We start from the raw sequence: 21,276 nt of genomic DNA on the forward strand, positions 1-21,276 counted from the left end.
TGCTCAGTAGGGGAGAAAAGGAGCAGTTTTTTTTTTTTAACGTCTCAGCAGTGCTTTGTTTTCACCGTTTGTGGTTCCATAGTCTGGGTCTCGTAGCTGAACAGCACACTGCTGCACACGAACAAACGGGAACATACACACCGGACACTTCGCACAGAGATACACTTGTGACTATAAAAAAAAAAACTCAAATTCATTGAAAATTCCTGGTCATATTCTATGTGTTTGTCCATTTGAAAGAGTCTGTAAAGCAGCAGTAAAATCTAATGGTCTAACGCCACCCCTGTCCCCCCCCCCCCCCCCCCCCCCCCGATCTCAGACTACGGCACCATAAGGCATAACTTCCTGTTTTCCTGTTAGTAGGTTTCCAGGACACATCATTTCTCAGGTACCTCTTTCAGTATGAGTAACAATAAATAAGAAATGAAAAAAAAAGCCAGGATGTATCGGGAAAAACAGAAGTTCAAAAAACACATGTGGGACCATTCCAGTGTCCTTATCGGCTTATTATCTCTCATGAACGTCTCTGATTGGTTGGTTTGCTTGCAGGAGGTCATTAGGGTGGAGCCTCACCAAAATATGGGGGCTGAGGGTGGGGCCATCCACAGGAGGCGGGGTTGCTGGCATAAGACTGAGTCACCAACAGAAGGCATGGTCACTGATACTGGGTGTGGTCATCAGGTAGGGGTGGAGTCACCGGCAAGCATGTGTCTCCGCTGTCCTGCGGCACTGCTTGCACCTGACGTAGCAGCACCAGTGGAAGCGGCAGCTACAGCGGTCCACCACCTCCACCTGTTCCGTGCGGAAGCCACGGCCACAACACATGAGCTCGCAGCCGTCGATGGCCTTCGAAGTCCGGTTGCAGAGCCGGCCGGCCGTGCCCAGAACCCCGCTCCTCGCGTCACGGTCGCAGAAGTCCGGGCTGGGGTCCAGGTAGACCAAGTCCTCGTCCGTGTGAGGCTTGAACTGGGGGTTCCGAGGCACCAGCACACGGGAGGTGCCCACCTTACGCTGCTCCACCTCGGTGGCACCGTCAAACTTCTCCTTGAGGATGTTGCCCACCTTGCGGAACTGGGGCATGGCTTTCCAGCAGGTCTTCACCTCACAGCTGCCCGACACCCCATGGCATTTACACTCCACCCGCATGTTGTTCAGGATGGCCTGCGGGGGTGGGGGTTGGGGGTGGACACAGGCAGACACAAACATACATTCTGTGCAGGAGGTAATACATCACTACCTGTTTATATATTCTTCTGGACACAAGATGAATTATTTAATTTAACTTTCCGCATAATTATTTAGAAGGGAGTTTCTAGCTATTAAAAAGATCAGGTGCTAAGTCAGCTTTACCTGAGGTTTGACGTCTTTTGTTTTTCAAGTTAAAATACTCAGGCCTATTCTTAAAATACCCGGGGCTACAGCCCCGAGCAATCGGATCTAACGACATCCATGATTATGTATTTATGGCTAGTGAAGAATCAACTGTCAATCTATCCACTCATTTTAGTCTTTTTTATAATCGCTTGATTTATTTGTCAACATTAATTAATCGTAAAAATTTATCTCAAAAGCCACTTCTCATCATTATCTCTACTCACTGGAAGTAATTTGAGAAAAAAAAAACGATTGTTTTTACAGTTTATTAATCCATCTTTGTTGAGTGTTGTCAGTTTTTGTCTTCCTGTGATCTAAAGATCCTACACCTTTCATGAAAGAGTTTCGCGGTTTCGATCTCTCAGTGAAGACCTGCACTCACGCTGCCAGTTGCACTAACGGGCCCTGTGCTTTGGCTGATGACGCCATACCTTCCTCCCAGCTTCGTTGTTGTGCAGGTTCATTAGTGCTCTGCTGGAGGACGAGCCCTTGCCCCTCTCTCGAACATCCACAAATGAGGCGGAGAAGGCCACACCGTAGGCGATGTTGTCTGAGCAGCCGGACCACTGGAAGCCTGCCGTACAGCAGCCATTGTCGTTGTTATCAGGCTGCACCATTATCCCGTTACCTCCACTCATCTACTTTATAGCACATGCTCCACAACACCGGTTCCTGTCAAGCACATGCACTGCCACACTAAGGCAAAACTTTACATATATTTTTTGGCATATTTTACCAAAACTGAGTGATGATCTGAAATCTGGTCTCTTAGTCTCTGTTAGGCTGGTGCCAAAATATCTTCATAGTTCAACTATGCTCGGTTTTGAAGAAAACACTATCAATTATCTTCCTACCACACATATGGGTGGACAGTCTCAAAACTGTGAAGCCCTCTTTATCAACTTCAGGGTGTAGTTACCGTGTTTTGCCTTTGTAGGGCAGTATTTGTCAACAAATCAGGCATTATATATTGTTTGTTTTTGTTAGTATACAATAAGCTATCAGGTATTATATATGTTTCATGTGACTGCATTTGTCTGTGTGGCGGTGTGGAGTCAACAGCTTTTTATGGCACTCCAGCTGTGTGTGTGTCTGTGTCTGTGTGTCTGTGTGTCTGTGTGTGTGTGTGTGCGAGCGGGTATACCTATCCTTATGGGGACACAATGTCCCTATAACGTGATAAATATCCGTTTTTTTCCCTTATGGGGACCGGTTTCCGGGGCAAACTAAAAATGCAAAAACTTATTGTGTTGTATTTTTCTTGGTTACTTATGATTATGGTTAGGGCCGGGTGGGGGTTAAGGTTGTCATAGTTAGCGTTAGCATTTTCCCCATAGAAGTGAATGAGCGGTCCCCATAAAGATAGGTATACCCTACATGCGTGTGTGTGTGTGTGTGTGTGGAGTTTGCATATCCTTCCTGTGTCAAGCAGAGTCCCGTCTGAATGCTTGAGTTTCCTCCCACAGTCCAAAGACATGCAGTTAGGATGACAGGCGTCTCCTATCCATAGTGTGTGAGAGTGTGTGGGTATGTACCCATCTGGGATGTACCGCTGGCAGAGGTGGGTAGTTCGGATCCATAAAGTAAAAAATCCAGACCGTAATATTGTTTCAACCAACCAGTTCAGCATCAAGAGTCCTAGTTGCACAGTGATTTAACTGGTTGGTTAAAGCAAAGTTTTGAATTGGATTTTTACTTTCTGGACCTGAACTATCCACCCCTGGCTTCTGGCTTGTGCCCTTTGCTGTTTTGGATGGACTCCATGCTCCCTGTGACTCTCCAGGAGGTTGGATGTAAGTGAGGGTGGTGCAGTGGTTTATGGGGCAGCTGTATGACCTCACACCTCCGGGGTGGTGGGCTTCACTCCCCTACCCAGCTCTTTGTGTGTGGAGGTTGCATGTTCCTCCAACATTTGTGTGGGTTTCCGCCCGTATTGTGAAAACATGCAGGGATCTGGACTGGGGTCTCTAAGCTGCCCTTGGTGTGAGTGGCGAAGGCAGTGTGGTTAGCTGTACAGGCCGAATTACTCATCAATGGAATCCACATAAAAGCAAGCCTGCATTTTGTGTGAGTGTGTGGCCTGAGATGGACTGGCATCCTGTCCTTGGTGTCCTCTGTGCCCCGTGTTTCCTGAAATAGGTTCGAGGTTCACCACAACCATGCTCTGGAGAAGCGGTCATGGAAAATGGATAGATGGAAATAGATATCATGTCCGTTACCAGATCACATGCAGCGCTGCCTTCTGATAGAGAAACAGGTTGTGAACAACAGGTTACAGGCCAGTGAGTGACGCCCATAGTACCAGACTTGTGGCATGATATGCAAAAGCTTGATGGGTAATACAAAGAGAATGTGACCCACCGTCAGGGCCGGGCCCGTGCACGTTCCGGTCGCAACCACACCTCTGCAACTCGCCGCTGCTGCAGGCTCGAGTCACCTCGAAGGCCACGCTCGCCGACGAGACAGCGTATACAAAGGCGGCCTCCCTGGTGCCTGAAACACACACACACACACACACACACACACAGGAGAACTGAAACTGCGGACTGCAAGTCTGCTATGATGCTGACTATCTCACATGCTTTTTAAGTAACTTTTATACAACTGTTTTAATGTTAATATATATAGCAGTTTGCATTTTAACACAATACCCTAATGCTGACACTGGGCACCCAAAAAAAGTAATTCCTACATTCCTACACATTTTTTGCTGCGTAAAACTTAATTTATATTTATTTTCACGACAGTGATGACAATGATGATGATGATTATAATCACTATTGTGATATTAGTACTCCACTTTCATATAACATCTACTTGCAGTATTCTTCATCGTACATATCTGGTCAGGCTAGTCGGTTGGTATGTTCTCGTCTAGCTGAAGGGGGCACTGTGGGCTCACCTTGAGTCACGACCCTCCCGAGGACGTGCTGCGTCTCCAGCGTGGAGCAGTTCCAGCGTCGGTTTCGGAACTGGTGCTGGCACTCGTCGATGGCCAGGCGGGCTCCTCCGCGGACGGCCTCCATCACCTCTAGGTTGCGCTTGCAGATCTGCACCTGGCGCTGGGCCAGACCCCTGAGTCTCTCGCATGCCTCCTCCTCCGAGATGCTGCCCGAAGACGACAGCTTGGCCAGGTACCTGCAGAGGAGCTGAGCTTTTAACGGCACCCCTCAGAATTAGGTCTTGCTTCCAGAACGCTCCAAAACATTATCGTTATTATTTTTTAAGTATTGTTTCCTTATTATTAGGTGCCATGAAGTCAATCTTGACTCCTGCTGACCCTATTCTCCAGAATGTTCTCAGCAGGTTCTCACGCTTCCCAAAGGAATATTCTCTGTTGTAACACTGACTTTTCTTAGCCAAATGCTACCCATTCATCCATAGTTACCCTTTAATAAGGCTTGACATCTTACTTCTGTGATTCAGCTTAAGTGCCCTACAGAAGACTCCTGCTTACACTTAAATCAGCTTCCTACAGATTACCAGTCAATTACTGCTTGACCACCTCTTTGGCTCATATCCATGAACCACATATAGCATATAGCAGTACACACATGTTGTACATATGGGCTTTCCAATCATAAAGCTCACGAATAAGCTTTTTAACAGAATGTATCATTACACAAGCACTGCAGTAATGATCACCTGCTCACAGCAAACTATACCACCACTAATAACCTCACAGCAGCACTCAAAGAACCGGCTTCAAACAGCTGATTCCTTGCGCCAAGATGAAGCATCGCTAAATACATTCGGACCCTGCAATTTGTGGGATTGCAGCAAATCCCCACTGCAGCTGTGACTGGTGGCCCGACATACTCAACACAGGCCTTATATCTGGAGCACATCGTAGTGCAGTTCATGGTGTGATATACAGTCCACAGAAGTAGGGTTACCCAGAAAACATCTGTCCGTCCATCCATCCATCCATCCATCCATCCATCCATCCATCCATCTGTGTTATTTCCAAAACCTGCCTGGAGCTTATCCAGGGAAGCAGAGGGCACAAGGCAAGGGACACCACGCCTAGCATGCCAGTCCATCACAGGGCAAGTGCAGGTCACCTCTCAGACACCTTAGAAGAAGCATTCATTTCCACATAAGAGACCTACGGTCCTTCTTATGGTCATTGTCATTTGAATATTTTCACTCGAAGACGTTGACTTATGTTAAGGAAGTTGCTTTCTAGCCTTTTCTGTAGCTTAAATGCATCGATAACTGGGGAAGAAAGGAAAGTCTTAGCTGATCTCACTCATCCATCTGTTTTCCACACCGCTTGTCCTATGCAGGGGGTGTCGGAGCCCAACCCAGACGCACACCGTTCACTCTTACAGACAATTTGGCAATTCACCTTAGCATGAGTTTGGACTGTGTGAGGAGGAGGTGAACCTGGGATACTGGAGGAAACCCCATGACAACACAAGGAGAGCATGCAGACTCCACATGTGTACATAAAGGGTTAAACCCAGACTCCAGCAGTGGGAGAACACAGTGCAAACCACTGCATCACTGCACCACTGTGCCCCTGGTTGACCTCATACAGAGATCCAGTCATATAGCAATAATCTTCCTCAGAAACACTCTAAATAATGTTGATTTTGGGTGACAAATACCTTAGCTTGTCTTTAGGGATGTACTCATGGCGCAGGTTTACTCTCTTCCACTAGATGGCAGTCTTTTAGCAATTTCAAAGGTTCAAACTTCTGTTGAACTTTTAAAGCGCATTATTAAAATGTATTAAAATGCATGCAATACTTACTTATATTTTAAAAGTCTCTATATTAAAGATGCATCTTCCTATAAGCCAAAAAGAGCTTAATTAAAATAACAAGTAGCGTCTTACCCTGCCTTGTGCCCTGAGTTGCCCCAGATACCCTCCAAATGCAACTACGACCCTAACCAGGATATGCAGTTAGAAGATGGATGGATGGATTATGTATGGTTGGTTAAACAGCTGTTTGCATACACAGGCAGGCCAAACAATCACAGGGACAATGACTGACAGCAGATCTTAGTATGAAACTGAGCTAATTGCACAGGGCATATATTGGTGTTTCTTACAGTGGATGCATGCTATGTACAATGGGAAGGGTTTGCAAATATGTTGGTGTTTGCTTATGTGCTTTCATGTGAATGTTTTTGCCCTTGTTCAAGCACAAAGTAAAACTGACCTGACTACAGGAATTATTTTACCAAGGCTAAATGATATTACTTTTCCTACATTGATTGTGAGCACTCCACCTCAATGGACACAGTGCATCTGTCCACCTCAATGGACACAGTGCATCAGTCCCCCTCAATGGACACAGTGCATCAGTCCACCTCAATGGACACAGTGCATCAGTCCCCCTCAATGGACACAATGCATCAGTCCACCTCAATGGACACAGTGCATCAGTCCACCTCAATGGACACAGTGCATCAGTCCACCTCAATGGACACAGTGCATCAGTCCCCCTCAATGGACACAATGCATCAGTCCACCTCAATGGACACAGTGCATCAGTCCACCTCAATGGACACAGTGCATCAGAGAGAGCTGCTCAGATTGTGCCAAAACAGTTTCAGATAACCAGGTTAAATTGAGGCCTGCAAATCCTTAAAAATATATATTTTTCAGTAGTCAGTCATTCCAGTAGACAGCAATATCCCTAAACTCACTCAGACTCATGACACACGCTAACTGATAATCAGAAAACAGTAATTAAACAATATTCAAATGTATCTTCCAAATGACTGGTATGCGGTCATAGGATTTATGAACTGGGCTAATTACAAGCTCCTCATAAACACTTTCACTGTATATTTTTCTGTCACAGCAATGTAATAGTTTTGTTTTCTTAAGGGACCACAGTATATAGTAGGTTGGAGAAAGATGTCTGGAAGGCTAATAGATAGCGATAATAATAACAGAATACTACAGAAAGTGCATTTTCAAACACTGAAGTCAGATTGCCTTCCTAATAACCATGGCAAGCCAAAAATATCTTTGGTTTTTAAACATTTATCTTTGAAAAGATCTGAACGAGGCCCAGTGTTTTAAGAAGGCAGTGGATGGAATACACACACTGACCTAGAGGCCCCCCTTGCAGGGTGCCCTGAGTTGAGCGAGACAAGCTGGGACGCCCCGGCCTCGTGACAGAGACGCGTCCCAGCTGGAGGAAGAGCCACGCGAGGTGGAAAGGAGAGGGACCCGCCCCTGCGGGGGGAGCGTGCCAAGTTCAGGTACAGTAAACGCAAGTTAAGACAAAAGCTAAAACAAACCACTGCAATGAAGTAATAAGGCGAGGCTTTATTCACCGCCAAAGTCACCGTTAAAAGCTTTCGTGATTTTACTCACAAATGAAGCATGGAGTGCCTGATTGCTCAATGAATATTATATAACACTAACCAACCAGATATATTCCCCCTTCAACAAAAGCATTACTCCTCTCTCCCTGATAGCTATTGTTAGCTGACATAACACGATCCTTAATTTTTTATTATGTATTTCAACATTTATGTTAACTCTACTAAAATTCTGACCTGTTTGGCCTTGCCTGATTGTTTCCACACATCTTTCAACTTAGAAATGGAATCATGTGGCTCTTTTTGTCCTCTGTCACAACTAGTGTCGTTCCAGAGTCAAACCATTTCCAGCTGAACAGAACCAGAGTCACTCTGGTTTACACCATGCTGTTTCATATAGAAATAAAGCAATGAGACAGACATGTACTAAGTCCTATAGTTAAGCCCATTCGATCCAAAACCTTTTTCCCTTTGGTTAAGAAGCACTGGAGAAACACACTTTTCCCTCTTAAAATAATGCTGTCACCATTTCTGCATCCTCATGTGGATTCCAGCAGAGATGAAAGCCACACTGAGGTCTCCTGCTCTCGTTTCCTGCACCAAACCCAGATCCTACCCACACCTCAGTCTAGTCCCAGCTATCATGCCATTTACCTCTGATTTCTGCATAGTAGTCAAAGTAGACACAACACGAATGTAACCTGGATAGACGATTTTTTGCATATATCCGAAGCCCAATTTTGATTAGCATCAAGGTCTGGAAGCTAGTGATTGAAATAGTTTGATTGGTTACCTAAACCCTGCAGTACACATCAGTTTTAAAGATTCATACTTACATTTTATAGCATTACTATATAATATAATGTATTATTTTGTGTACAGTAATAATATTATATATATATATTATAATATATAAAGTAAATTGTATGCCTTCAAGCTTCAATAATGACAATTAATGAATAAGAAACCTTTTTTTAGAGGCAGAATCTATTGTCACTTGTAAAAAAATTGTCTCCTAAGAATGGTATCTCACTGATATCCGTAAAGTATATCTCATCAATATACAAAGCATACAAAGTATGTTATCTCATTGATAACCATAAAGTATGTTATCTCATTGATATCCATACTGCGTGCTGTTTCCGTGATACTTGTACACTGGTTTGAATGAGAAAATTGTCCTTATAATGTAAAATGGATAACAGCAGTATATGGGCAGTAAACTGAACAAACAGCGTTAGAAACCCAGAAGAAAGTGTAAATGTAAGGAAGGCAGCTGCACATGTGTGTTCATAAACTTACAGGGTCAAGTGAAGGATCCTGTGTCATAGACCCACCTCATCCTACATGTGGAAATGTTGAAAAAATAATCATGTAGGAAGCTGGTTGTCTCTTTGTTTTTGTTTCTTACACAAAATGTTTGAAAAATAAAGAAAACTTTGCAACCATACACTGCTGAGCCATAAAACATGGACATAAACTATACTGCTTCTGCCTGACACCTCTTGTTATAAAGAAATAAGCTTGAAATAATAAACATAAATTCCTAAGATACTAATATGATTTATCTGATCAATTAAAATTCCCTGTGCGGCTATAATGAATAAGTGATTATTCCCTTTTGCCATGACGCTGTGTGGTCCAATGACTCCTTTTATTAGCCTCATGACATATTTAATGAGCCGTAGTGGGAAATCACAGTAAGACTTTCTAGTAAAATGTTTGCATTTTTAATCTGAAACGGAAACATCAAATTGCCTGCGAACATGGATGCACACGCGTAATGTCAGAATGAAAAGCAGAAATTAATTTAAAACAAATTACTTATCGCTTAAAACATGACAAAATAACACTCCTCGGCTAAAACTCAGCAGTTTAGTATAGCAAAACTACAAACTGATGCTTGAAACTCGTGTGTTGTAGAAAGACCTCTCACTGCAATTAAACCTGGTATGAGCTTTCTCGGGTACTCCTGGAAGCTTTCCCGTGAGACTGGCCAAGACCAACAGCCTGCACAAGTATTTTACATCACGCTCATTACACGCTGTACGTAGCATAACGTTATTGTGGCAGCTTCCATAACTGGAGCTTCTCATCACTGTCCTGCAAGAACTCCAAGGTGTACACTGATAAACAGCTGAGAAAACGACTGAGTGAGGAGCTGATAAGGTCTTGTTGCTTCTAAATAGTACAGTGAATCATATTTTTCATTCTTTAGATATCACATTCCTTGTGGCACTTAATAACAATCCAGATGGCATCAGAATGAAGCCTGCAGAGAACAGAGAGGGCATACATAAGCCATGCCGCTGACAAGCACCGCCGATATTACATTTGGATTCATTTTTTTGCACAATAAATAGACCTTTGTATTTACATGATTAAGTTGTGTCCCCCTCAATATCAGGTTTGCGTATTAGTATATATGTAAATTATTTGAATGTGACATTTATGACAAGATATTTGATTCTGATTTTAGGCTGCCTTTTTAAGAACAGATTAAAATTTGTTTACAATTCTTCTGTTGATAAGTAAGCATTGTTCATGCTGGATAAATAAAATAAGTTAAATTAAATTTTAAATTTTTTCAATAATGTTAGCGACCCAGTAGGATAAGCGGTTTGGAAAATGGATGGATGGATGGATGGATGCTAGCATGCTTGGGGGGGTTGGCCAGCCAGTGGACCTTTGACCCCCAGAGGTTATTTTCCTCCCTATTTGGGAGTTTTTGGTTCCTCTTCTCCATTGTTATCTGACAGTCTTTCATTTCTTGGTCTTAATGGTGTAACAGTACCACGACACACCCATGTAAAGCACCCTGGGGCGACCCTGATGTGAAAGATGCTATATATAAATAAATTGAATTGAAAATTAATACATAAAATTAACTTTCTCCTCCACCACTGATCAGTGGATACCATCATGCACCGTTCTCAGTCAATGTTCAGTGTGGACAGCCTGAGTTTGCTCTCTGTTTTATTGGCTGGGTAACTGGGGCACCACAGGTATCTGACATATCTGGCTACGGTGCAGCTACGTGAATCTGACATGGGGCGACTCACAATCACGACCTGTGCCTGCGTTAAACTTGGGTCAGCCAGGCCCGAACGGCCTTGTCCCACCAGCAGAACCACTCACATTCTTTCCACACTAAGGTTCTGCACTTTCTGTGCTAAGGTTCCATGCAGCTGCGCGGTTTGTCCCACCAGCAGAGCCTTTTTCGCACTTTCTGCGCTAAGGTTCCATGCAGCTGCGCGGTTTGTCCCACCAGCAGCGCCCTTTACACTCTTTCCACACTAAGGTTCCACCAGCAGAGCCTTTTTCGCATTTTCTGCGCTAAGGTTCCATGCAGCTGCGCGGTTTGTCCCACCAGCAGTGCCCTTTACACTCTTTCCACACTAAGGTTCCACCAGCGGAGCCTTTTTCGCATTTTCTGCGCTAAGGTTCCATGCAGCTGCGCGGTTTGTCCCACCAGCGGAGCCTTTTTTGCATTTTCTGCGCTAAGGTTCCATGCAGCTGCGCGGTTTGTCCCACCAGCGGAGCCTTTTTCGCACTTTCTGCGCTAAGGTTCCATGCAGCTGCGCGGTTTGTCCCACCAGCGGAGCCTTTTTCGCATTTTCTGCGCTAAGGTTCCATGCAGCTGCGCGGTTTGTCCCACCAGCAGCGCCCTTTACACTCTTTCCACACCAAGGTTCCACGCTGTTGTGCAGGTGCTCCATCTCTGCCAGCAGACCTACGTTTCCTGGGCCAGTTCCACATCCCATCACACTGAAAAAGGCCACACCTCCACAGAATTCCCTGCGAACCTTCTCACCGAGCCACAGTCGTCCGGGGGGGGCCTTGTTTCACCCTCAAAGTTCAAAATCCGGGACGTGTTGTACGAGAGGAGCTACTGCGGGTGCCTCAGTTGGGTCTCTCCGAATCATGGACAACCAACTAATCCAGAGGAACAAGGGCCACTATTTCCATTGCGCTTCTCAGTCCGTACAGCTCTGACAAGCCTGAACTGGGAAACATAATACCTCTCTCCTATAATCCAGCCACCAGATGAATAATTGATTCTGAGAAAAAGCATACCTTAAAATTATCCTCCATAACAGAACATCGTCATAGATGTGCCCGCGCTATGCTGTCGGCGATTGGAGCTAAAACGCTCTTTCTATGGGATTTTTGGACAACGTTATCAGTGAGACAGCCAGGAAATAATTTTCATCTGGGTTGTGAGTGGGATGTGTGTGTGGTGGAGAGTGGCTGGAAGAGCAAACTTAATAAACCGTTCTGAATTATAGGAGTACATTTCAGGAGGTCGGGGGGCGGGGGGGGGGGGGGGATTTAAACCTGAATTCTATCCCTGGCACCACAAGAGCTTTATGTACGGCTCTTACCTTGTGCATGGCGCCATGCCTTATGGGAGTTTGTGGGTAAGACTACGTGGTCAGTTCTAATCTGACTACTTATTGTGACCACCGTGTGGGTCCGAAATAGCTTTTACTGTCTAAACAATGTCAGTGTCAACTGTCTGAAACTAATGCCTGCCAAAGCGGCTAAATTTACCTGCGGTTATAAACTGTTCTCTGCCTTTCCTACAGACTTTTTTTTTTCTTAAACTGTGTATCTTTCTGTAGAGCTAAAGAGAAGTGTCCCTTATATATTGTTTGTGTTTTTCTTCCCCCCCCCCCAACCCTCCCCCTGATACAGTTCCTGCGTCAGAGCAGGCAAGGGTATTCAGGCGAGACTGAGATATTTGTGCTTGTCTTCGTTGCAGATGAATGATGATAGCAATTAGTCATTTGAGTGCAAGTATACTTTCAAGACTGTTTAGGAATTCTTGTGTAGTCTGCTTTTGTTTTTGTAAACCAATAGCTGGAATCGTGTACTGATATTATATCTGCCACTTCCAATCTGATTTTTAATTGAATCGTGCTGGGATGGAAGATCAGAGTAAAACTGAAAATGGATTCTCCTTTTAAGGGAAAATGCCCATTATCTATCATCTGTTCAGTGGACTTTTTTGTTTACCAAACCCATGTACACAGTACCTGTTACACAACTGTATATCTTAGTTAAGCAATTAACGTTATGTACTTCCATGGGACCCCCTTCCAATCACCTTCTAGTCAATTCTTTAACTGCAGTTATTAAAATCGCAATTATCATAACACTATTGACATTATTGCTGAGTAAAAACACTATGTCACACCATTTGCGGAAAAATTATATTTTATCTATACTATCTGTAGAAATGTCTTCTGCGTCACTTTTAGCTGCTTTGCTAAACACAAAGGGAAGGACTAAAACTAATGAGTTATAACCTAGAGCACGCAGGTTATATGAGTTATAACCTAGAGCACGCAGGTTATATGAGTTATAACCTAGAGTACGCAGGTTATATGGCTTATAACCTAGAGTACGCAGGTTATATGGCTTATAACCTAGAGTACGCAGGTTATATGAGTTATAACCTAGAGTACACCAACACAGACAATGCATTTATGGGTAACAAACAAAAGCAGAGATGATGCCCTATTTCTAAAGATAATGAGACAAATGCAAACAGGATATCAGAAGGCAGGGAACAAATGTGGGAAACGAGATGATCTAAGTCAGCGTTTCTATGCTCTCCTCCTGTTGGGCAGGTTTCTTCCCACAGTCCAAAGACATGTAGTGACATGTTGTGTGTGTGTGTGTGTGGATTATGTTTATATTACATTGTGGGGACCAAATGTTCCCCACAGTGTAATAAAAACTGTTATTTTGACGTAGTGGGGACCATTTTTCAGGTCCCCACAAAGATCTGTGAATGCAATCAAAAAAAATCTTGTTTTTTGTTTGGTTGCTCGTGGTTAAGGTTAGGGCTGGGTGGGGGGTAAGGTTAGGGCTGGGTGGGGGTTAAGGTTGTCATTGCTGGGATTACGGTATTCCCATAGAAATGAATGGAGAGTCCCCACAAAGACACAAATACAAACGTGTTTGTGTGTGTTCCCTGTGCTGGAGCGACACCCCATCACAGGGCGTATCCTCGTTTGGGACAGCCCTCCCACCCACCAGTGACCCTGACCTGGTTAAGTGGTTGGAAGATGGATGGATGGATGACCAGGCAGGTGAATATTCCTTTCTGTTAATCATAAACCTGTACCGATGCTGAATAAGTGAGAGCTTAAAATCAGAAATGTTAAATCAGCATTTGAAAGCTACGTCGAGTGTTTTCTGATGATCAAATGTTGCTAAAATATGTCTGAAAATTAATGAAACTCTTCAGTGACCTACTAATTATAATAATAATAACAATTATTATTATTATTATTATTATTATTATTATTGCATCAACGTCCACTTTTTTATTTCCAGTGTAATCATGGTTATGGGAGAAATAGGTTTGTATCTCTGAAGGAACAAATTTTCCATTCAGGGATCAAACTTTTGCAACAAAAAGACAATATTTTGTATCTTACTGGAAGGCACGTGTATTCTTTCTTCACATCCCTGCTGCCCTGTTGCTTTCTACAACACATTCAAAACAAGCTATATGTATACATGTTGTACAGGAGTGCGTGGTAATAATCGCTAAAGTGTACTGTGCGTGCTGTCGGTGAATTCTGACTTGCAAAGACGTTCCTACGTTGCTATATCGCAAGGTAATGCTCATGTAGTACAGATCTCACGCGACTGATCCCCTTTCTGAATGACGTAACGCCTCGCTTTAATACATCAGTACAATACAAACGCAGAATTTAAATATGACACTTTTCAATGGTGCAGTTTTCTGTCCACCTACTCCTGTTAATCCGATACCGCACATGACAATGCAACTCCGTCTAGCGTCGAATATATATTGAGCACATTGCTAAATGTAGGCTCAGATCTAAACTTTGCACATACGTGAAACTGCTAAAAGAATCCGAACTGCAGTACTTGGCAAGCAATTGAGACCCCCAGTGAAGTTCCAGCAGAAACCTCCAAAAACGCAGGACAGTTGAACTGGTCCCACCAGTGCGGGTACCTGTAGCTATGAAGGTAATGCAGACCTTCTCATACATAGGAGACCTAACAATATTAGTGCGAAGCAGCTGCATGCCTCATAGGGGAAAATTCACTTATATCACGAATGAGTGGAATGATACGGATAAACACGTGTCCTGCAGTAACGCCGGCATAGCATACAATGCACCCTCGCATTCAAATGCATTTAACATTCTGCAACATTAAGCTATCAAGTTATTTTCTGAGAATACTGTTTGTTTAAATAGCCCTGCGTAAATTTCCTGTAGAAACCAGCAGCCCATATCAACTTGTCTGACATGTTTTTTGCACTGGTTTACGTTATTGCTCCGGTAGATTTTTTGGGGGGGACAATACAAGCTAATATCTTCTAACAAAGATCTGCCGGGCAGCAATGCTGACTAGTTAAGCTGCCCGAATATATTTTGAAACCAGCTGAAAATATTGTTGGAATGAATTGGTGACTGATGGGAGAATGCTGCAATTTCCACTAAGGAAAGATGTTAGACTGGTGTCACACATTTTGCAAATAAAACACGAATCACGAAAAAAAATGGTACAAAAAAAAAACAAACCCAGTAAACTTACAGCCAGTTGCTCGCATTGGCGGAGAACAGCGCTAGAATTAGCATCAGCAGTGACCTTAGCAAGTACTCTGGTGACATCTTGAGTAGGAGATAACCCAGTATAAGCGCACAATCCTCAGCTGGAGTGATTTTATCCGCCGGCTTAGACTTTTATATTGTTTTCTCGGTGGACGGTGAAGATCAGTTCATCCTTTTTAACCAAGGGATCCATCCCCGGGCTTCCTCTTCAAGGAGGCGCAGGTCTCGCCACTGCCGATGTCCTTACCTATGAGACGAAACCGGTGCTATATAAGTCGCAAACTCAATGTCACCTCATCGGCCGAGGTGAAGTCAGTGCATTCAATTGACTAAATTCTAACTCGCTTCCGTTTTCTTATAAGTCCTTTGGTTTACTTGTTTTATATGTTGCCCACGCACGTAAGTGTTATTGTATTGCTATGAGTTGCTTCCTCCGTCGTGATCGTGCATGAGCTTCCCTTGCCATTCTCTCCTGTTGATCTTTTATGTAACCTTACGCTGCGCCTGATAACATCAGGAGATGACACTGCGGGAAGGACGCCGAAGCCAGCGTAGAAACTCCTGCTGGACTTAGCAGGGGCGGTGCCATTTGTCAGGCAACTTTTCCTGGGTTTTATTTTTTCTTCTTCTGATGGCTAAGTGAGAAGAAGGTGGAGTTTAGTTCACTATGAAACGCACGATGCATTTTACGACTCCGTGACCCATGTGTTGTTGGAAGTCACTCGTAAAAGGATGTCATAATGTCAGCCTATGGTAAAAAAAAAAAAAAAAAAAAAAAAGCTGAAAGAAAAGAAAAGGGGAGAAAAGCCCTTAACACCGCCAATTTCTTAACTATCACCGTCTCCAGATTGTCCTTAAATAACAGTATCCTTAACGAAAGGAATTCCATTTGTTATATTGGCAAATTAACCCATCAACACCACCCACTGGACCAGTAAACCTTTATTGTTGCTTAATGCCTTAGTAAACGTAGTAACAATGGTTATTTTAGCTCCATTTATTTTGCACAAAGCATTAACTTTATAAGAAAGACCAAAACACGGATATAACTACAATTTCAGAAATATCCTTTTACGAAAAAAAAACTGGAGTTTAGGTTTCCTTTGAGATGGAGTTTAAAATGAAAAAATGGCGTTAACTTGGGTTGTTATTCAACTGCCAACTGTTTTATTATATTATACAAATGAAATAACGTGTGTGCGCAGGGCTCCACCCAGGCTCTCTGGTGTGTTAATTTGTTTAGTTTCAAAGTGCTGAAGAAAATCTAAACTCAGCTTCAGTGAGGTCACCCTAATATATTTCATATAACAGTTAACATTATAAACGGTGTCCTGAATAAAAGGCACGCAGGGGATAGGGGATGCAGGAGCTAAGGGCTATAATAGGATCTGTTACTTAAAATAATGAATAGGCCTGTGTTACGCCTGACACAGTACACTGCCACATCCACAGGAAGTGTGACTTTCATTTATGCAAAAAAATATAGGTGAACGTCACGTTGAAAATTCAAGGCAAAACGTCTCGATAAAATCGTCCGGTCACTCGTGGACATTCTTCAGTCTGGGAAGCATGAAACTACAGAAAAGGTACCACAGTCACCAACAGGGGGAGGAAGTGAGCAGCGTGTGCTGGGAGCCGGAAACATAACTAAAGCCATTGATCTGGACCATGAGCAAATATGTTAGCTAGTGTTTCTGTTGTTGTAATGCCACTTAAATTGTCATTATCATCATCATTATTATGATTATTTTAGTAATAAAAAAAAATCGCTTTCTTCATACTGTCCATCCATCCATCCATTTTCCACACCCACTTGTCCTATTCAGGGTCCCGGAGGTCCGGAGCCTACCCAGGAAGCTACAGGCGCGAGTCAGGGAACAACCCAGGATGGGGTGCCAACCGGTTGCAGGGCAAACAGTGCATGTTTGTTTTCGGTGGTTTAAAAAATGTGACTGATGAGATTCCACAAGTATAAACATAACTGACTAGACAACAGTTATTGCAAATACAAGAATAAACTCAGTGCAGTTGTTAATTATGAGCAAAGGCTATTTAAGTGATCGATTGACATGTGCTTTGAAAATGAAACATTTGAGGTCAATTAAAGTTTCTCCCTGCGGACCCCTTTCAGTGTGGAGCCTCGGTGCAACAGTACGGAATTAACATCATGTTAACATTGCAGATACGTTATGTCACAGAGGTGGGTGATCACCCAGAATTGGTTACCTTGCTGGATTTTAACCGCTGTGCCTCAGCTGAGACAGAACCTGTCTCTGATACTGACAGCGTATCCTCAGTCTCTCTTCCCCAGAGGTTTTGAATCTACCTGCTTTTTGAATGAATGTAGATGCCACATCATTTTTAAGTAAACGGAAAGCACATAATATGAATGTACCATTGATCTGTTTTGCGCAGTGTTATTTTATATGACAGAGCACGCTTTGTGATTCTATTAATACCTTAAGTTACCTATGAGTTTTATTATTTATTTTTCTTCACACATATTCATTAACATACCACTGCAGCACACCAGTCTAGTATAACATTATTCTTTCATTGTACATTATCCATTGTCTGTAGATAACTAACCAGTCATAGGCAAACTGCTGGTTGTACTCCATCATTTGGTGCTAATCTAAAAAAAACTGGGCTCTCCTCACAGATGGGAGACACCGTCCTGTTTTAAACAGAAGACTGCAGAGTGGTGACTATACAACCTGACTGCGACAAAGCAGTTACTTAATAACTGCAGCGACCTCCTAACTAACCACCCAAAAGCCTCACTGACTTCTCAGTTTCCTCACCCATCTGGGTGGACAGTTTTTACTCCCTCATTATTACGCATGAAAAATAAAAACACATTGCTTGTTTGTCACTTGGCTTCCACCGCAAAGACAGCTTAGATAAGGTTATACCTCACCTGACCTGGGCTGACCTCATGTAGTTCTATGTCATGCAGACTACAGCACTTCCAAGAACGAGCAGCATTTTGTAGTTTGAGCGCCTGCGCTAATTATGACAAAGGAGGCTCGTCTCGTTTGTGAGGACACGGTCTTTGCTGCCCTCAATGGCCGATGCGAAACCAAAAGCAACATCAGTCAGTAAGTGTTGAGCGTTACAATGTTTCAGTCGGATTTATAAATGATTTTTTTCATCCTTTTACACCGAGGAACAATAATATATAAACTTTACAAAAAAAAAAAAACTTTATTAGAGATAAGTTGACTTGGAGTAACTATCAGAACTACTGTGATGGTTACTACTACTGCAATAATAATGATGCATCTTTGACTGACCCAAGAAGACGGTCTTAGTGAGCTTGAAGCCAAATAATAATAATAATGACAATAATAGCAACAAATCTCACATAAGACATTAGGGTTTATTTCATATATTTATTAAGATGACATGTGACTTGCGGGAAGGTTCAGTGAAGATCTTAACTCCACTCGCATGGTGTGTGAGATGTTTTCAATTAGCTGTTAAAGTATCTCATGTAGATGCTTACCAGCAGCGTGGCTCAGTGAGGAATTTTCCAGCTGTTTTCTCGGAAGATAGAGGGACGCGGAAGCAGGTTTCTTCAGAGGCAGTGACACGTGACTGGAACAGAGAGGCACCTCTGTTGTGACACACTGGTCCAGCAAAACCACATCAATCATCTCCTTCCAAACACCCCCCTGCACATCACCCCCATTACTTCAGTATTTACTGCGTACTATTTTAGAATCTTCATGCCTGTTTTTCTTCCATTGAATCATAATTTTTTTTTCTAATTTGTTCATTTTATTGGCCCGTGGTGCTCAGTCATAAATAACAAAGCAATCTAACATTGTCTGGTCTAATTGTTTTCTGTCATCGTCTCCATCCCCTCTGTTTCTGTCCCTCCTCGAAATAGCTCAGGGTTTAATGTTTTAACTATTTTCCCATAAACCCCATAAAAAAAAATTGGTGAGTGTCTGGAGTTTGCATCTCCTGCATCTTCGGTGAAATCTAATAGGTGAAAAATCTTTATCATCTCGATTGAAATGACCATCAAGGCGATCTTTTAATTTACTGGGACGTAAGTGGGGGGCAGCGATGGTCGAGGATGGGGGGAGGGGGGTGTGTTGACCTCTGATACCAGGAAAAAGTTCATACACCTTTTCTTTCCCACTCTTTCCCAGACAGCCGATAACAGTCAAACCCAAACCCAAGGAAGCATATGAATTGAGGGTCCCATTATTTTCTAATTAACTGCCTTTTTCTTCTTGTCTCACCGAGGCAGCGAGACGGAAATGCGAGGTCGAGCTCATAATGATTAGCTGTGGAGACCGCCGTTGAAGTCAGGCCTCATGTCGGGCCTTTGTCGTCAGATTCATTTGGCTTTAGCTGCCTCCCAAAAGAGGAAAGTTTTCTGTCCTCACACAGACCTCAGATATGGCACAATAACTTCACGCTGGGCGGAGATGGATTTTAGTCACTCAATCCTCAAACAAAGGGACACAGAAATAATAGGATTTTATAGCTCCTTTGACCCTGTCTTCAGTGTGCTGTCTCCCTTTCAAACCACCGTGAAAGAAATACTGAAATCCCTTTCGGCCACGTCTTAAAATTGCAACTGTGAACAGTGGAACTCACAGCCCAATGGCTATTGCTCCTTTGATGGCCTATTGAAGCTCATTCTTAAATCAAGCAAAGAAAATTGGGGCTATTACATTCTTTAGAGACAAAGATCTTTGATATGTAAATGGTAAAGCGCATCCAGGCAACAGGTAGGAGTCTGCGTGTCTGAGTGAAAAGGAATGTTTCCCGGCTTCAGACGTTTTACACTGCTATTCGTGTTAGGATGCGTGCCAGTCATCTAGTTAGTGTAATCGATAAGGAAAGCGGCACCTACCGGAATGGGTGTGAACATGAATCAGACCTGGAGAACTGGCATTCCAGTCACCCATCACCTGAATCGCTTGTAGCAAAGGCTTCAATGTCTCTGCAAGCACTAGCTAAATGCGATACAAAGAAATCAGACTATCAGAATGGGCATTGCACTGAAAATCTTTTATTCATACACCTTTATCCACATTTAATGATGTTCCTTTAAACAGAGGCGTGGTTAAAACCCTGGTTATCAGTCGTCACACTAAGCGGGACCAAAATGTATTGCACAACTTCTGACAGAGACAAGGCCTCAGGGGAGGGTAGGCCCTTCATCCTGACTGCTGTCTGTGGGGTGAACAGGGTAACAGCTGGGGGAAGTCAACACATTGGGCCTAGCAGGCCGTGCGGAGCTCGTAGCTCGTGGTGGGTGCGGGGGGGGGGAGCGGCACTGGTGGCCTGGCAATCATGGCCACTGGGGGAATGTTTACAGAACCAGGACAGCTGATGTCCGCCGTCACTTTGCCCATCACTGCCCAATAGCCTGCACAGTGTTTATTTAAATACACTGCCGAACTGTGCAATAATTTCATATTTATTATGACACTGAATCGCAAGAAGAGGAAAGCATATGACACTACTTATATTTGAACACCTACATTTAGTCAGTTTTTCTATTTACTTTTACATTGTTTGCATTTTCATTCTTTATACTTCTTTCACATTTTGCCTTCTGTTTGTTCTGTTTATATTCTGTTTTACATTCTATTCATTGTATATATTTATTTATCTTTGCATTTGCATCCTTCCTGACTTTTTCTTTCTTGCACTGACAAGGATAGTGTCCCAGTTTCATTGTGCCTTGTGCAATGACAATAAAAGCATTCATTCATTCATTCATTCATTCATTCATTCGTTCATTCATTCATTCATACCCTTTTCAGTATGTTTAGGAGAGAGGATTTGTCATTAGTCAGTGTTTTTTGTTGTTGAAGGTTATTACACATGGGAATCACTCCAGGATTACATCACAAGGAGAGGGAGCATGTGTAGGTGCTGAGGTTATGGCCCAGTTGTCACGTGTGAAACCGTCCGCAGTTGAGGGGCTGACGCTTGTGCCGTCTCACGGGCAGCATCGTGTGGGCGGCATCGATCTCCA

At 43.2% G+C, this 21,276-nt stretch overlaps 1 protein-coding gene across 1 annotated transcript; it reads right to left on the reverse strand.

The window, feature by feature from the left end:
* Positions 1-294: 294 nt before the first annotated feature.
* Positions 295-15,840, reverse strand: LOC125745306 (protein Wnt-4a-like). The gene is made up of 5 exons (XM_049018006.1): positions 15,250-15,840; positions 4,277-4,512; positions 3,736-3,867; positions 1,806-1,948; positions 295-1,161 (listed from the first exon to the last, which is right to left on the reverse strand). Exons 1-5 carry the CDS (start codon positions 15,324-15,326, stop codon positions 694-696), a joined length of 1,056 nt encoding a protein of 351 aa, XP_048873963.1. The 5' UTR covers positions 15,327-15,840; the 3' UTR covers positions 295-693.
* Between the last annotated feature and the right edge of the window lie 5,436 nt (positions 15,841-21,276).

Source organism: Brienomyrus brachyistius, chromosome 6 (assembly GCF_023856365.1).
Source record: "Brienomyrus brachyistius isolate T26 chromosome 6, BBRACH_0.4, whole genome shotgun sequence".
NCBI lineage: Eukaryota > Metazoa > Chordata > Actinopteri > Osteoglossiformes > Mormyridae > Brienomyrus > Brienomyrus brachyistius.

What these genes read in the sequence shown, in the direction of transcription:
- LOC125745306 (XM_049018006.1), bottom strand. Translation starts at nt 15,326, where the DNA reads ATGTCACCAGAGTACTTGCTAAGGTCACTGCTGATGCTAATTCTAGCG. An exon ending in CGGGAGGGTCGTGACTCAAG is followed by an intron (nt 3,868 to 4,276) that starts GTGAGCCCACAG and finishes TGTGTGTTTCAG; the next exon opens with GCACCAGGGAGGCCGCCTTT. An exon ending in GCACGGGCCCGGCCCTGACG is followed by an intron (nt 1,949 to 3,735) that starts GTGGGTCACATT and finishes GCTGTACGGCAG; the next exon opens with GCTTCCAGTGGTCCGGCTGC.